Genomic DNA, 14,845 nt, shown 5'->3' on the forward strand with positions numbered 1-14,845 from the left:
ACACACATGATTGTAAAGCGATTTGGGTGTACGGCAATACACAATAAAGCGCTATATAAATGCATCATTCATTCATTCAGCTGAATTCTGTGGTCCCCTTCATGTTCGTAGGCAGGGGAATAGACCATTTGTTCAATCCATTTTGGTGAGGTCTGTGAGAAACATGAATTAAGGCACTATGGTTTCCTTCATGAGAAGCCAGAGTCTTTTTACATAATATCTACAATTTTTCAGTAAAATGTTTTTGTCAGATGCCAGCCTCTGCATGGAACACAAGCATGCAAGTCCAGATGGAACGGAGAGCAGTGAGTGACAATGTGACAATGTCTTTCTAGTTTTGGTTAGAAGAGAATGTCCAAGTCCAGAATTTTGTTAAATGTAGGCTAGGTACTGGCAGTGGACGATGTGGTGTTATTCTGGTGTAGAGTTTAATCTCACGGGATTTTTGAGGGAGGAAGGGCAGGACGGAGAGCTTGGAATGTCTACAGTCTTTACACCCATCTTTTTCAGCGACGATTCATCTGTAACAGACATGGAGCGAGTGAAGCTGGGTCGCATTGGAGGAGCAGAGTCTGTGAAGCAGAAAATAAAATTATTTTTGTGCTTCTGATTTAGCGTAACATTTTGCAACAGTGTTTTTATAAATCATGATGACTTCCGTATTAATAATGAAGTTGCATCACAGTGCTGACTAAACTGTAACAGTTGTGATGCAGTATAAAACGTTCACCAATAGAGGGTAGTGTGGATACTGAGAGATGTTCACATTGAAAATTACATTAACATTTATTCACGTGGCAGAGGCTTTTATCTAAAGTGTGTATTCAAATGTATTCAGGGTAAATTTGATCAGTCCTTTGCTTTCCTTGGGAATTGAACCCATGACCTTGGCGTTGCTAGGGCCGTGCTCTATTGTTTGAGCCATAGGAAAGCTAAAATCTATTTAAACTCTTAACGTGAATCTGGAAACATAATGAAAATCAATTAAAATATATTTTTTTTAATTATATCTCTAGGTCACTATTCAAACAAGCAAATTTTTGATATTGATTCAAAATTTTCATCGAATTGGTCACTCAAGACTCACTCGCACTTATTTACTAAAAGAGGAAGAGAGTCTGATTTGTGATGTGTGTAATCATTTCTTGAGTTTTAAACGTATTTGAATATAATGTCCATTTTTAAACGTTTTATTCAGAAAATAAATAAATTGGACATTTTTAAAAAAGATTCTCCTGGAATCATTTTAGAATTTTAAAATTAAATAGAAAAATTCTATATAACTATTATCATTTCTATTGTTATTATTGTTAATTGAACTATATATGTATATTTTTGTATGTTGGTCGTTTTCAAGATAAAATTGTTAAATTATTCTAAACATTATAACCATAATACTGTTGAATTTTCCATGAATATAGCCATTGCTGCTGATTTGGTGTTAAATCATAAATGTGACCCTGGACTCGAGCACAAAAACAGTCATAAGTAGCATGGGTATATTTGTAGCAATAGCCAAAAATACATTGTATGGGTCAAAATTATCGATTTTTCTATTATGCTAAAAATAATTAGAATATTAAGTTCTAATTAAGGAAGATAATGTTCCATGAATATATTTTGTAAATTTCCTACCGTAAATATATCAAAACTTAATTTTTGATTAGTAATATTCATGGCTTTGGATAACTTTAAAGGTGATTTTCTTCAATATTTTGATTTTTTTTCACTGTCAGATTCCAGATTTTCAAATAGTTGTATCTCAGCCAAATATTGCCCTATCCTAACAAACCATACATCAATGGAAAGCTTATTCAGCTTTCAAGTGATGTAAAAATCTAAATTTCACAAAATTGACCCTTATGACTGGTTTTGTGGTTCAGGGTCACAAATAAGTAAGTAAATTCCAAATGATTTTTAATTTCAGCATACCTGTGCAGGTAATGTCACTATTGAGTTTGCTGTTGGTTTCCTCCTGCTGTTTTCTCTCATACTCTCTCACCTGCTCGAGTGTCATTCCTGCATGCACAAATATTTGTTATGCATTTAGTGTGTATTTGCGAAGAATTAAGATAGATGACGTACAGCAATCGAGTGCCAAGCGAGGGATCAGGATTCTTGTGTGTACTTAACAGAGCATGTGGTTAATTATGGTAATGAAGCATTGCAATACATCTCATTTACCATGCCACTCGTCAATCCATGCCACCGCCTGTCTGTGTCCCACCAACAGAATGTCACGAATGTTCTATGATGAATCACAACATGCCGTAATATGACACATGATGGGATTACATGACTAAACAGCGTGATGCAATGCATGGGATGTAATGGTCAGTACCCTGTGAATGAAGTCCTCTGTTCGCCCCTGGAAGCCGTAGACCTCAAAGCTACAGGTGACTTTTTTGTAGGAGCACATGATAGGTTTAGTGGTGTTCCTCCAGCCATCCACAAGGGGTCCCCGGCCTGTTTTCTGTGACACCCAGTTGCTCAGATCCTGTTTGTTTTAAGTAGATACACATTACCTGCTGAGTGAGCAGATCATTGCTTGCTCTTGTGTGTGAGTGTGTGTGTTGCATGCTGTGCATGAATTACTGTGCAGGGGTGACATTACATTTCACAGTCGATCATGTGGTGTCCAATTTCTAAAGCGTTAGAGGCACAAATCTCATGCTTTTGGTTGCGAGACCTATATGTTTGATTAACTATTATCTAACATGAACCTAAATTAACCTAGCATGAAAAGTAGTATTAAATTTTGGTATCAGCACTGTTTTAAAAGAGTGTCTGTTTTTATCAATTAAAATCTTTTAGTACATGATCTGTGGAGTTGATATTCAGTGAATTGTCATACAAGCTGTTATGAATAATTAACTAATTTTAATGAGCAGAAATGTAATATTTAGCTGCACTCCTGTTGGTGCATGCATGATTCCTGTTACAAAAATTATTATTATTATTTTAAATCGTGACATAAGGAATAACATAATTTGGGCCCTTTTAAAGTATGACCAGTGAATAGTCTTATTCCTTTTTTCAATATTTAATGCAAATTATGTATTAATAAAATAAAAATTTCTTAAGATTACCAGGCCTATTTATAGACATTTGTAATTATTTTATTTATTAATTTTATTAGTTTATAAATGTCATTTTGTCTCCATTAAATGCAAAGTTTTAGATTTTTGATGATAAAATGGAAATTAAATCCATCTAACATTTATATTTGAAAGCCATTATTAACAACGATTAGGCCTAAACTGTGGATTATCAGGATTGTTTTTATTAATTTATTACATTAATTATCAGTTATAGAACATAATCTGTTTTTTAACAACTTGTGATAATATAATATAATATAATATTGGAACATTGATTCAGCCATGCCTACTTTAAAGTTTATATTTGGTCCCTTTTGTCTGTAGAAGTGATATAATAGTTTGTTTAACTGCCTTTTGTCAACATGTCTGAGCTTGTCTTCAGTGTATCTCAGCTGTTTTTTCTTATTGAAAACTGTAATCCTTTTGGATTTGTCCTATTCCTTACTCGGCATATGACAGCTATGGATTTGAGGTTGCGCATGACTGAATCTGTGAGTGTAACATGGAAACATGCTTTCCTCTGATGTATTATTTGTCCACTGAAAAGGCAGCAGATTCCAATGAACTGTAGCTCTAAGTAGAGTGCACTGAGGAATGTGGTTTTTATGTAATGCTTGTCTTGTGGTTTTTGCTTCTGTGCTTGTGTGCACACACAGTACTTATGTCTTTGTTGCGTCATTTAAATGCTAGCTCTGAAGACATTTGCACCTCTGTGAGGCCACAAAGACCTAAAGAACACAGATACTTATTTGTGAGTCAAAGTTGTGAACCATTCCGAACTCAACTCCAATTCAAATCTTTATTTATGAACGTGGTACAAATTTACAATTTAAATTTAAGCAAGTACAAGCAATTATATTTTCTGTAAGTGTTCATATGAATTAGCTAGAAATGTTATCATATACCCAACATATGGGCTATTAAATTATATTAACAATCAGTGTTTGAAATGCTACTTAGGCTACTGACTGAAAAAAATGTAGTAGGGATTTTTAAACAAAACGTGAAAAGATTGTGAACTTGTACTTGAATTTTTGATTCTGCCTTTTATTTCTAATTAAATCAGATAAATCACAACTACTTTTCTGTTGATTTTAATACACTGACAATATAAAGCCAGTTAATGATTTTATATAAAACAATGTGATGTTTTTAATATTTTTCTCAAAAAGTATAATTTGATCTTTATACATAAAAATTTATAATTGCTTTATATTTTAGGAAAAGTGTCTCTCTCAGGGGGATCATTATATTTAGGGGGTCCTTTGTATCAAAAGTTTGAAACCCCCTGCCGTATGTCAAATAAAACATGTTTTGATGTTCGTTTTAATGTGACAGCACTCAGTTTAGTCTAATGAGCTGAGAAAAAAAATGTAGCCTACATACAGGGAGATAAATAGGCATAATTAGGCAAAATTATTTATTTATGTTTTGATGAAACTTGTGTTGGACTAATGAAATTCCTCTTATGTAGATTGCAGTTCCATACATTCCTCTTCCTGCCATTCCGATTCAAATCCCAATTTAGCATCCTGTGGCGTGTGGCCAATTCAATTCACATTTCAACTCATGAATTGAAAATGAGCCTGCTCTTAAATTCTGAATTTCACCCAGCCCTGATGTTGTTTTGCCCTGTATTTATGCATATATGAATATGTATGTACCTCCGACTTCTTATAATGCTTGTCAGGGATTGGATCGCTTAAAATATCCAAAAAGCAGACACTGTCCTTTGGAGTGGGGTCATCACCAAACACCTGCACAGGAAACATCAGACAGCACGGTCAGACAAATCCAACAATATATCAAAGAACACGCTGCTTTCTTATTCCGGCAAGTTCCTAATGCCCAAGTGAAAAAATGACACTGCAAGTTCAAGTTTTGAAAACAAAGAAGCCTACAAATGCACCAGCTTCTGCATCTGATTGAAGACAGTGGGAATGTGTTTCAGTGCTCAGAGCGATCTTCATATAAAATACCACACAATGCAACCGGTTAAACATTCTGTAGCCCATTACAGAACCTTGACCCACAACCTAACACAAGACTCTAGGGCGTAGGCAGAGACTCTGAATTAATGCAAAAAACATGGAAACAAAGAGTGCAAAATCAAGCCTACTATAGGCAGAAGTACTGAATTATGCAAACTGGTGCAGGCCAGTGGAAAAAGAAAGCAGATAACAAGTCTTAACTTAAAGGAAGGCTGCTTTGACTGTGCAGCATTGCAGGTGCTTTTTGCACCCGCTGGAATCTAAAAGAACGAATGAAAAATAAGCAATTAAGAAAATAAGTGGCGTTCTCTGTTTTGTCTCTCTGTTTCAGACACTCTTTAATCTTTTTATGTTGTTTATGGTTAAAATCAATGCAAGTATTTTACAAATTGCTGCTGTTTTTCTCCTCCGTTCTTTCCTCGTTGAAAAGCTGTTGTAATGTTTACTCTTCCTCTCTTCTGATGTGTTGACAGTATTATTTTCATTTGTTTGAATGTGCCTGTATGCAAAACAGATATCTTGTTGTTCATTTAGTGTTTATGTAATACACTCTCAGAAAAAAAGGTACAAAAGCTGGAACTGTTTCAGAAGATACAGCCTTGTACTGTACCTTATTTACCCCTAGAGAGTGCATAATAGTACCTTAAAGGTACATGTTTGTACCTTTTGAAAAGGTACCGCCCCAGTGACAGTTTTTGCACTTGTATTTTTTTTTCTTTTTTACTTTTGAATTTTCAATTCAATTACAAAGTATCAATAACAAAACTCTCCCGCCATCTCCCTCTCACTTTGTTTCTCACAGGCAGACGCGCTCATAAATCTTTGAGTCGCTTTGTGGCAGGTTGGATCTTGTTTAAGTCATATTTTTCATTTCGTAATAACAGAGAGCACTCCGGGGCAAAACTGCCTCTCTCTCTTTCATCCGCTGTATGCAAACAAACACACTGCAAACCAGTAATAACTCAACTCATCACAATAAGTACTAAGTAAAAACTCTGAATGACAACATGGCTAAATAAATTGTCTGTTTGTTCACTTTAAAGCAGGAGACTCTCATTACCTGCAGGCTAGTTGAAAAAATGTTTTTAAAATCTAAAACTTATGCAGTTATATGGTTATTCATGTATGGAAAGACCTTGGAGCGACTCATGAGATTGTATTTCCTGAGCACTGCAATTTTCCCCATTAAGCCCCATTAAGAAACCAAAAACATTTGATGTCATGGTGAGAAGTTATTTAAAGCAGATGCACAGTTTTAAAAGTCTGGCCAATACTGATAAGATGAAGATTATTTTAATGTTATTGTCTTATGGCCATTATTACAATTCTGCAGTTTTTTTTTGTCTAAATAAATAAAAAAAGACAGTATGAAAAATGGGTATTAATTTTTTAACTTTGCTAGATTAATTAGATTAATTAAATGCTAAATTTGTGTTTTTAATTGTTAAATCATTTGTGTTTTTAAAGATAGGCATTGAGTGTAAAAATCTAAAAGTAAAAATTTGAGAAATGAACTTGTCTACTATAATATCTAATTATGTCTAATATTGTCCAGTAGCTGATATTAGTACTTATATATATACAGTATATATATAACGTCTGTTTTTGAAAGAAGTTTCTTATGCTCACCAAGGCTGCATTTAATTGATCACAGTATTATTGCAATTATTACACTTAAAAATGACTGTTTTTTTATTTTATTATATTTCAAAATGTAATTTATTCCTGTGATGGCAAAGCTGAACCTTCAGCATCATTACTCCAGTCTTCAGTGTCACATGATCCTTCCGAAATCATTCTAATATGCTGATTTGGTGCTCAAACATTATTATCAGTGTTGAACGAATTACCATTATGTACAATAAAATTAAAGGCATTGGTGTCGTATGTCACAGGAGGAAGGTGGAGTGTTTGGATCTTGCCTGACTGTTACTACTGAGTGCTTCAGAGACAGACACAAGCACAATGGCCTTTACAAGGACGCGGAAGCTACGTGTGCCGCTGATGAATCGTCCTCCTTTAAGAGGATTATCTCCTGTAAGAACACACACTGTGTGTGAGAGAGTGTGTATGTGTGTTGCCATCTCTCACTCACATTTTCATTGCAACCGTTGTCATTCTCAAAGTGCGTCTCAATCTTGACATGGAACCTCGGTAGGAAGGAACACTTTTGGAAAGAGCAAAGAAGAGAGAGAGAAAGACGAGAAGGAGAGAGTGAGGTGATTATGTTGAGCCCAGAGCAAACTGCATGAGTTTGAGCTGACATATGAGAATACTTACCGTGTACTCTATAGTAAAACACCAAAGGATGGAGAAAAAGAGAGATATGCAGAAGAGAAATAGGGTGTTAGGTCACAGCTGGTTGCATTGAATAGACAACATAGATGTGCGTGCCATGTGACGATACATTAATATTCAAACACTTTTGTATTTATTGTAACAAAATGTTTAAACTGACCTGTTACAGTGTAAGGGTAGAAGTTCCAGGCAGTTTCTGTGATATAGAAAACCATGGGGACAAACTTTCTTATCCAGGTTGGCAGTTTGCTGAACAGAGACATAAAAGGAAACATGAGAAGATGTTAGGACACAACAGACATATTAAACAAAAGACAAAAACAGCCCTAGGCTTAATCCAGCATGAATTTCCATGTGGGTGTATGTTAGTTAGGTACTGATTTGGCTTGCATAATGCAGAAATGCACCATGAAGTTCAACAGTTGAACTTGTGATCACAAGTGAAACTGTTAAAATTGATCATCTAGCACAATCTTTCTGGTGAAGCTGGTTGACAAAATGTCTTAGTGGAGTGTTTTATATTTCTCTTCACAGACACTTCTGTTATACTTTAAGATGTCTTACAAAGTATGTTATAAATAATGTTCATAATGTTTGTTACCTTTAATGTTTTTCTGTATAATTGGTATCATGAACTAACAATGAACAATACTTTCACAGAATTTATTAATCTAGATTCATGTTCATTTCTACATTATCTAGATTAACGTTCATTTCCGATGTCAATTTTCAAAATTTTAAATTGTATGAATTAACATTAGTATAAACAAATGAGTTTTTAAATTAATTTGAACAAATTAGGCCTTGATGCAAAGTGTTAAAATATTAACCATAATAATATTATATAATAAAAAAGATGTATTACTATATGACAGGATCAACTTTTAGGTTTTAAATGATAAAATATATAGAATATCATTCCAAAATTCGGGGTCGGTAAGATTTCTTAGTAAAGAAAATAAGGAAATTAATATTTTTATTCAGCAAGGACGCATTAAATCAATCAAAAGGCATTTATTTTGTTACAAAAGATTTTTATTTAAAATAAATGCTGTTCTTTTAATTTATCACAGAATCTTGAAAAAAATATAATAATTTCCACAAAAAATATTAAGTAGTAGCACAACTGATAAATAGCACAAATGTTTCTTGAGCAGAAAATCGGCATATTAGAATAAAAAGACTGAATGGCTGCTAAAAATTCAGCTTTGCAATCACAGAAATAAATGACATTTTAAAATGTATTAAAATGCAAACAGTTATTTTAAATTTGTATTTTATAATATATAATATAAATGCCTTGCTGAGTGTAAAAGACTTAAAAAAAAAAAGAAAAGAACAATAGTATGGTTTAATGATCAACTAACTGAAAAAAGTTAGTTCGGATAAAATGTCTTGCAGTAGCTGTTTGTTTTGATATTTTCTATCTTGTGCAATGCCAAGTCATTTAAAGTTAAGAGTCCAGATACTTTTTAGGCCACTTTTGAGGTGCATGCGTGTTTGTGTTTTGGGTCAAGAGGTCAAACGACCATCACAATAGCTACAAGTCTCACTTCCAGAAGTGTCTGGTGCCATCTGTCCCTTACAAAAACACAGTCAGAGTCCAAGAAAGCCCACTACCGAGCGAGAGAGATAATGAACTCAGCACTGTAAGATAAGGCGGCACAGACAGCGCTTGAGATTTACAGCCTGAGGACTTGAGCGATGGATGGATGGACAGAGGATAAGAAGAGAGGGGTGGAGAAGAGATGTAGATCATTCACGTTCAGCCAGTTGTGTCGAGCGCGTTCTCACACTCTCTCTTTCCCATTCCTGAAGGGACAGGCATTTCCACAGCGTGTTCCCGCGGAACAGCACATTCCCACCCAAAAACTGCCATTACGTTACAATACTTTGCCGCTCGTATCTTGACGATACAAGTTAAATTATTCATAATTACAATGCAGCGGTTCAGCGTGCTGTACTTGTAAACAGCATACAATGATCTCGTCTGCGGTAATATCAGCATTTGAATTAGACTCACATGCTCCACGATAAGATTTATTTGACCATTAGGAACTTAATGCTCTGCCCTTTTGGTCTTTGCTAACACATTAATGGCTTGAAAAATTTGTTTTACTGCTCGAGGTGCAGTAATTCATATTCACAACAGCATCTAATGACTGAGTGTGTGTGTGTGCTTTGTCCTTGTAGGGCGAGAGTGTAAGGAACACAAGAAAACAGGCAATTACAATAAGTGTGTGTGCATGTTCACGGCGTGGGAAGATATCTGACTGAATGTGTATGTGATCTTCTGTCGGACGCTTATGCTGATGTGTGATTCTGCGTGAAGCCCGACAGGAAGAGAGAAGGTGTTTTTGGAGGGAAAATGAGCGATGGACGGAGCTGTGCTGCATGCATAAAGGTGTTAGCTGCAGTCATCAATAATAGCTGATCGCTGGCACGTTGGCAGGTGGGTGATGTAAACCGTGAAAGAAACAGGATCGCTTATGCGTGCACGTGTGTGTGTGTGTGTGTGTGTGTGCGCGTGCGCGGCCTCACCTGTTGAGGTAGATGCGTTTCTCTGTGATCTGTCCGGCTCCGTGTTTGGGGTCTGTGCAGGGTTCATTACGGACGACCTCCACCCCTTCGCCTCCTCCGCTCTGCTCACTGCTGTGCTTGCTGATCATGTATAACTGGCCGATCTTGTACTGAGGAAGAGAGAAAGAAATTGTTGGCCTCTGTTTGTGACCTCATATGTTTCATTTCTCTCTTTTTTTGGACTTGTTTTGTAGCTGGGTTGAGGAGAGTTCTAGATTTAAGAAATGGCTCATTTTTAGCTACGTCAATTAGCCACGTGTATGTTGAATTGGAATTTAAAGAGAAATTAGTCCAATGTAAGTTTTGAGACAACACATAAATATTTTCATTGCTTTTAACTAATTATGACAATTTATTCACCAATCTGTATGTTATAAAATATATCTAATAGCCCATGTATAAGACACATTTTTCTAAGTTCAATGCTGTCAAATTCACACAGTAACCAAAATAGACTTTATATATGTATATGTTTGTGTGTGTGTGTGTGTATATATAAATATATATATATATATATATATATATATTAGTGCTGTCAAATGATTAATCGCTATTAATCGCATCAAAATATATAATATGCGTGTGTGTACTGTGTATATTTATTATGTATATATAAATACACACACATACAGTTGGAAGTTCATATTTATTTATTAATTATATTATTATTTATTATTATAATTTAATGCATTATTAAGTAAATTGGAGCTTTATAGGAAATTGTGTTCTTCCATAATGATACATGAAAATATTAAATATAACATCTTTAAATTAAATGCTTAAATTAAATTGTATTACATTTCTGTAGGTGCTGTTTTGCTATCATACTTTGATTATTAATGTAATATAACATTTTTGGAAATATGTTGTGATATGTGCTAACATGATAACGTAAAAATGTTTATGGGCAATTGTTTTCAAAAATAAAAAGTAATATCAGTAATATAAAAATGTCATGAGTTTAAAGCTTTTGAGAATGTCTTCTTCCATGATCCATGAAATGAAAATGTATTTAATTATATTTAATATAATAAATACATATGTTTGGAATATGTTAATATTATATGTAATGTAATATATTAATATTCATATTTATATTTTACATGGTATGTATTTTAAAATAGCTTTGATTTACATATTTAAATGAAATATTTACAGAATTATTAACAAAATCATGAACGTCATGAGTTTGAAACTCCTATAAATACTAAACCCATCATTGTTTATCAGAGTGTTTGATCTCTCATCTGCCATATGTTTTGTTTTTGTTTTGTTCTCTAAAGACTAAAGTGTTCTGGATACATACATTTTTCCGCACGCATATTCTCCTGAAAAGCTGCGTTGGCAGCACTGTCAGGGTTCCTGCTGTTTTTCTGAGGACTAATTCTTTTGAAATCTGTGAATGTGAAAACTCATTCCAACAATCATTGTCACCGATGATGACGACAGAGACCCTGTGAAGGCTTGGAGAAAAATACTGCCTGTACGCACAACAGAGCTTCTCCAGAAAAAGGGGGCGGTGCTCCTGTCTGGAAACTATGCGGTCTAGTGCTGATGTAGACCATAGACGAATTCTGAGGCAGAATTTTAGGTGAGGTGTGCTTGTGTGGACTTGTCTGATCTGAACGAGCACAAGTTGGCTACTCGAAGGTGAAACAGACAGACTAAACAATCCCTGACCCTCCTGTAGAAATAGCCGTTTGTGGCAAAAGGCCTTTGTGTTTTGTTCCTAGCCTTGAGGTGAATAACTCACTCCTGCCTTCAGAATAAAAGGACGTAACTGGTCAGACCCGTTTAGGTAAAGAAAACGGCTGAAATGTAGAGATTATGTAACACAAACCCACAGACATGTACACAGAACAACAAGGTTTCATCTGCGTAAACAGAGTGGAATAGAAATCCTATTAACCTTTACTTTTATACACGCTAATCATGAGGACAGCTGCTGTACACCCAAACATATGGACGCAAACCCAAACACATGTAAAAAGTTACAAACTTACCTCATCGACAGTGAGCGGCATGCATATCCGGTATTCTTTCATCAACATGGTTTGGCTTAAATGGGCTTTGTTTTATCCTTTTGTCTTTCTTTCCCTTTCTGTTTCTCTTAAGCGTCTGTGTCCTAGTTTCAAACTGTGTCAGCATGAAACTGTCAAGCGGTTTCCGTAAAGCAATGTTGCACCCCTCTTCCTCTCTCACTTCACTGATGTCAGAGCTGGTCCTGTAAACTCTGCCAATGTGTAGCCGCCGTGTTTATTTTATTGTTTTCATAGTCTCTATGTCTTTCCTTCTTTCCTGGCTCTCTGTATCACGAATGTACTCGCTTCCTTAGCATGCAGTTCTTCCGTTCTGTTTTTAGTTTATGGTTTAGTGTGATATTACAGAGGTAAGAGCAAAACTGAAGCTTCCTTTCTCTACTTCTCTCTTTCTGTGAGTGTGAAAGAAGAAAACAGACTGCAGTTTTCATGAGTAACCTTGCCATGTTCTTTGCCCCTCCCTCTTCCCTCCCCTCATCTCCGTTCTGTGTGCATTCTTTTCTTGTGTGCTTATCTTTATTCTTTCTCTCCTCTCTCACTCAGTCAGTCCACCCCTTCCCTCCTCCACCTGACTTTACTTTCCTCTGCTGATTTCCCGCACAATGCCAGCTCACCATCTTCTTCATCTCTTGTACTCACAGTCCTAGTTTCACTTTCTCTCTCTGCTTTTTGTCCTGCTCTCTTTATATACAGTATCAGTATAACTTCACTTTGGCCCAGATTAAACAAACTCTGTTTACAATACAAAATGCACTGACCTGTAGTCTGTAGAGTCCTTTGAGGTTTACAATACTGTACAAGTCAATACATTTTTTTAATTAATACTTTTATTCAGCAAGGATCCATTAAATTTATCAAAATTGACAGTGAAGACTTCTATATTGTTAGAAAAGATTTCTATTTCAAATAATGCTGTTCTTTTGAACTTTTTGTTCATCAAAGAGTCTTGAAAAAAATGTTTCCACAAAAATATTAAGCAGCCCAACTGTTTTCATCATTAATATTAATAAGAAATGTTGCTTTTTATGTTTCTGATGGATCGTGTGACACTAAGGACTGGATTAATGGCTGCTGAAAATTCAGCTTTAAAATCACAGGAATAAATTACATCGTAAAATATTTTAAAGGGGTCATCGGATGCCCATTTTCCACAAGTTGATATGATTCTTTAGGGTCTTAATGAAAAGTCTATAACATACTTTGGTTAAAATTTCTCAATGGTAGTGGAAAACAACACCCTTTTTACCCTGTCAAAATCAGCTCTGTTTTCAGCAAGCCGTTTTAGTCCATGTTCCTTTAAATGATAATGAGCTCCGCTGACCCCGCCCCTCTCTCCCATGGGGTGACGAGCCGTTCTCATGATACTGTTTACTTTAGCTGCAGAACTTGCTAACTAGCACGTTATTAGGAAAGGCGATTTGCAAAGATTCATAAAAGAACCTTATACTCACTTCTTCTGTAGGCGAGGCTGGATCACGAATGATTCGCGCGAAGATAAACGTATTTAGGTAGATCGGGGGGCGCATTCCCTTCAAAAACAAAGCTAATCCACTGCGTCTTCAGCGGCTCAGATGTCGGGAGTAAATGACGACTGCTATGTCCATTATTACATCCAACAACAGAACACCTCAATCGCTTAGGAGTCATTCTTGTCTACATCTGCTCCAGGGTCGAAACAATGGTGGACTTATGACAGCTCACTCAGGGCGGGTCTAAGGTAAAACGCTTCAAAGTGTGAATCAACAATCATGGGAGGGCCTGGGTCTGTGTGACGTCACACAGACAGGCATCTGAGATCGGCTCGATTTGAGAAAGGGGAAATGATTTAACGAGATTAAAAAAAACACTGGGTGGATTTTTATCATTATAGGGTGGTTGTGTACACACACTACACACATTTCAGTTCAAACAAAACTTGTAAAAGTGCCTGTCGCATCCGAAGACCCCTTCAAAGTAGAAAGCGGTTATTTTAAATTGTAATAATATTTCACAATATTAGTGTTTTTACTGTATTTTTAATCAAATAAATGCAGTCGTGTGAGCACAAGATACTTCTTTCAAAAACATTTTAAAAATCTTACCGGCCCCAAACAGTTGATACTACAGTAAATGTTGTCTAAAAATGCAAAAGTTTGAATGAAATGACATAAAGTCATAATGTCAGTGTGGTACAACTTTCATGAAATTGTAATGAAGGGAAAAGCCTTCTTGGAAAGTAATTTGGCATAATAATTTATTATAATTTTTTTGTCAAGAAACTGCTTCGCTGCTTATTATTTGAAATAGATTTGTCTGCAAAATCAAAGTCATGTGGTGCAACTGACGTACAAACATGCATGAAAAAATACAGAGGATATGATTGTGTCAAGGTCAAAGTCTGTCAAAGTTTTTCAAAGAATTTGATCTTTAACTGACAAGACATGGCTCATTTGTAAAGTGTCATGTGGTGTGACTCCTTAAAAACATACTTTAAAAGGATAGTTCACCCAAAAATGAAAATTCTGTCATTAATTACTCACCCTCATGTCGTTTCAAACCCGTAAGACCTTTGTTCATCTTCGGAACACAAATTAAGATATTTTTGATGGAACCTGAGAGCTGTCTGACCCTGCATAGACAGCAATACAACTGAAATGTTCCCAAGTCCAGAGACGTAGCAAGGAGATTGGTAAAATAATCCAACATTTTTCATCTCAGTTTTTATAATTCATTTAAAATTAGACAAATCTGCTATTATTTTAATCTCCAATCTGTTATTTATCAGTTTAGATCGTTTTTTAATGCTTTGATAACTAGCAGAAGACACTAACCAGTTTTAAATTCCAGTTGAGCAGAT

General features: G+C 35.3%; 1 protein-coding gene across 1 annotated transcript; it reads right to left on the reverse strand.

The window, feature by feature from the left end:
• Positions 1 to 28: 28 nt before the first annotated feature.
• On the reverse strand, positions 29 to 12,455 carry LOC107750023 (cytoplasmic phosphatidylinositol transfer protein 1-like). Its single transcript, XM_016565271.1, has 10 exons — positions 11,974 to 12,455; positions 9,932 to 10,080; positions 7,551 to 7,639; positions 7,373 to 7,380; positions 7,188 to 7,259; positions 4,766 to 4,858; positions 2,342 to 2,497; positions 2,185 to 2,248; positions 1,933 to 2,019; positions 29 to 572 (listed from the first exon to the last, which is right to left on the reverse strand). Exons 1-10 carry the CDS (start codon positions 12,019 to 12,021, stop codon positions 412 to 414), a joined length of 927 nt encoding a protein of 308 aa, XP_016420757.1. The 5' UTR covers positions 12,022 to 12,455; the 3' UTR covers positions 29 to 411.
• Between the last annotated feature and the right edge of the window lie 2,390 nt (positions 12,456 to 14,845).

This window comes from Sinocyclocheilus rhinocerous, unplaced genomic scaffold (genome assembly GCF_001515625.1).
Source record: "Sinocyclocheilus rhinocerous isolate Xijiao unplaced genomic scaffold, SAMN03320098_v1.1 scaffold5198, whole genome shotgun sequence".
Classification (NCBI taxonomy): Eukaryota; Metazoa; Chordata; class Actinopteri; order Cypriniformes; family Cyprinidae; genus Sinocyclocheilus; species Sinocyclocheilus rhinocerous.

What these genes read in the sequence shown, in the direction of transcription:
- LOC107750023 (XM_016565271.1), bottom strand. Translation starts at nt 12,021, where the DNA reads ATGTTGATGAAAGAATACCGGATATGCATGCCGCTCACTGTCGATGAG. An exon ending in ACAACGGTTGCAATGAAAAT is followed by an intron (nt 4,859 to 7,187) that starts GTGAGTGAGAGA and finishes TTTCCTGTGCAG; the next exon opens with GTGTTTGGTGATGACCCCAC. An exon ending in AGCATTATAAGAAGTCGGAG is followed by an intron (nt 2,498 to 4,765) that starts GTACATACATAT and finishes TAAAACAAACAG; the next exon opens with GATCTGAGCAACTGGGTGTC.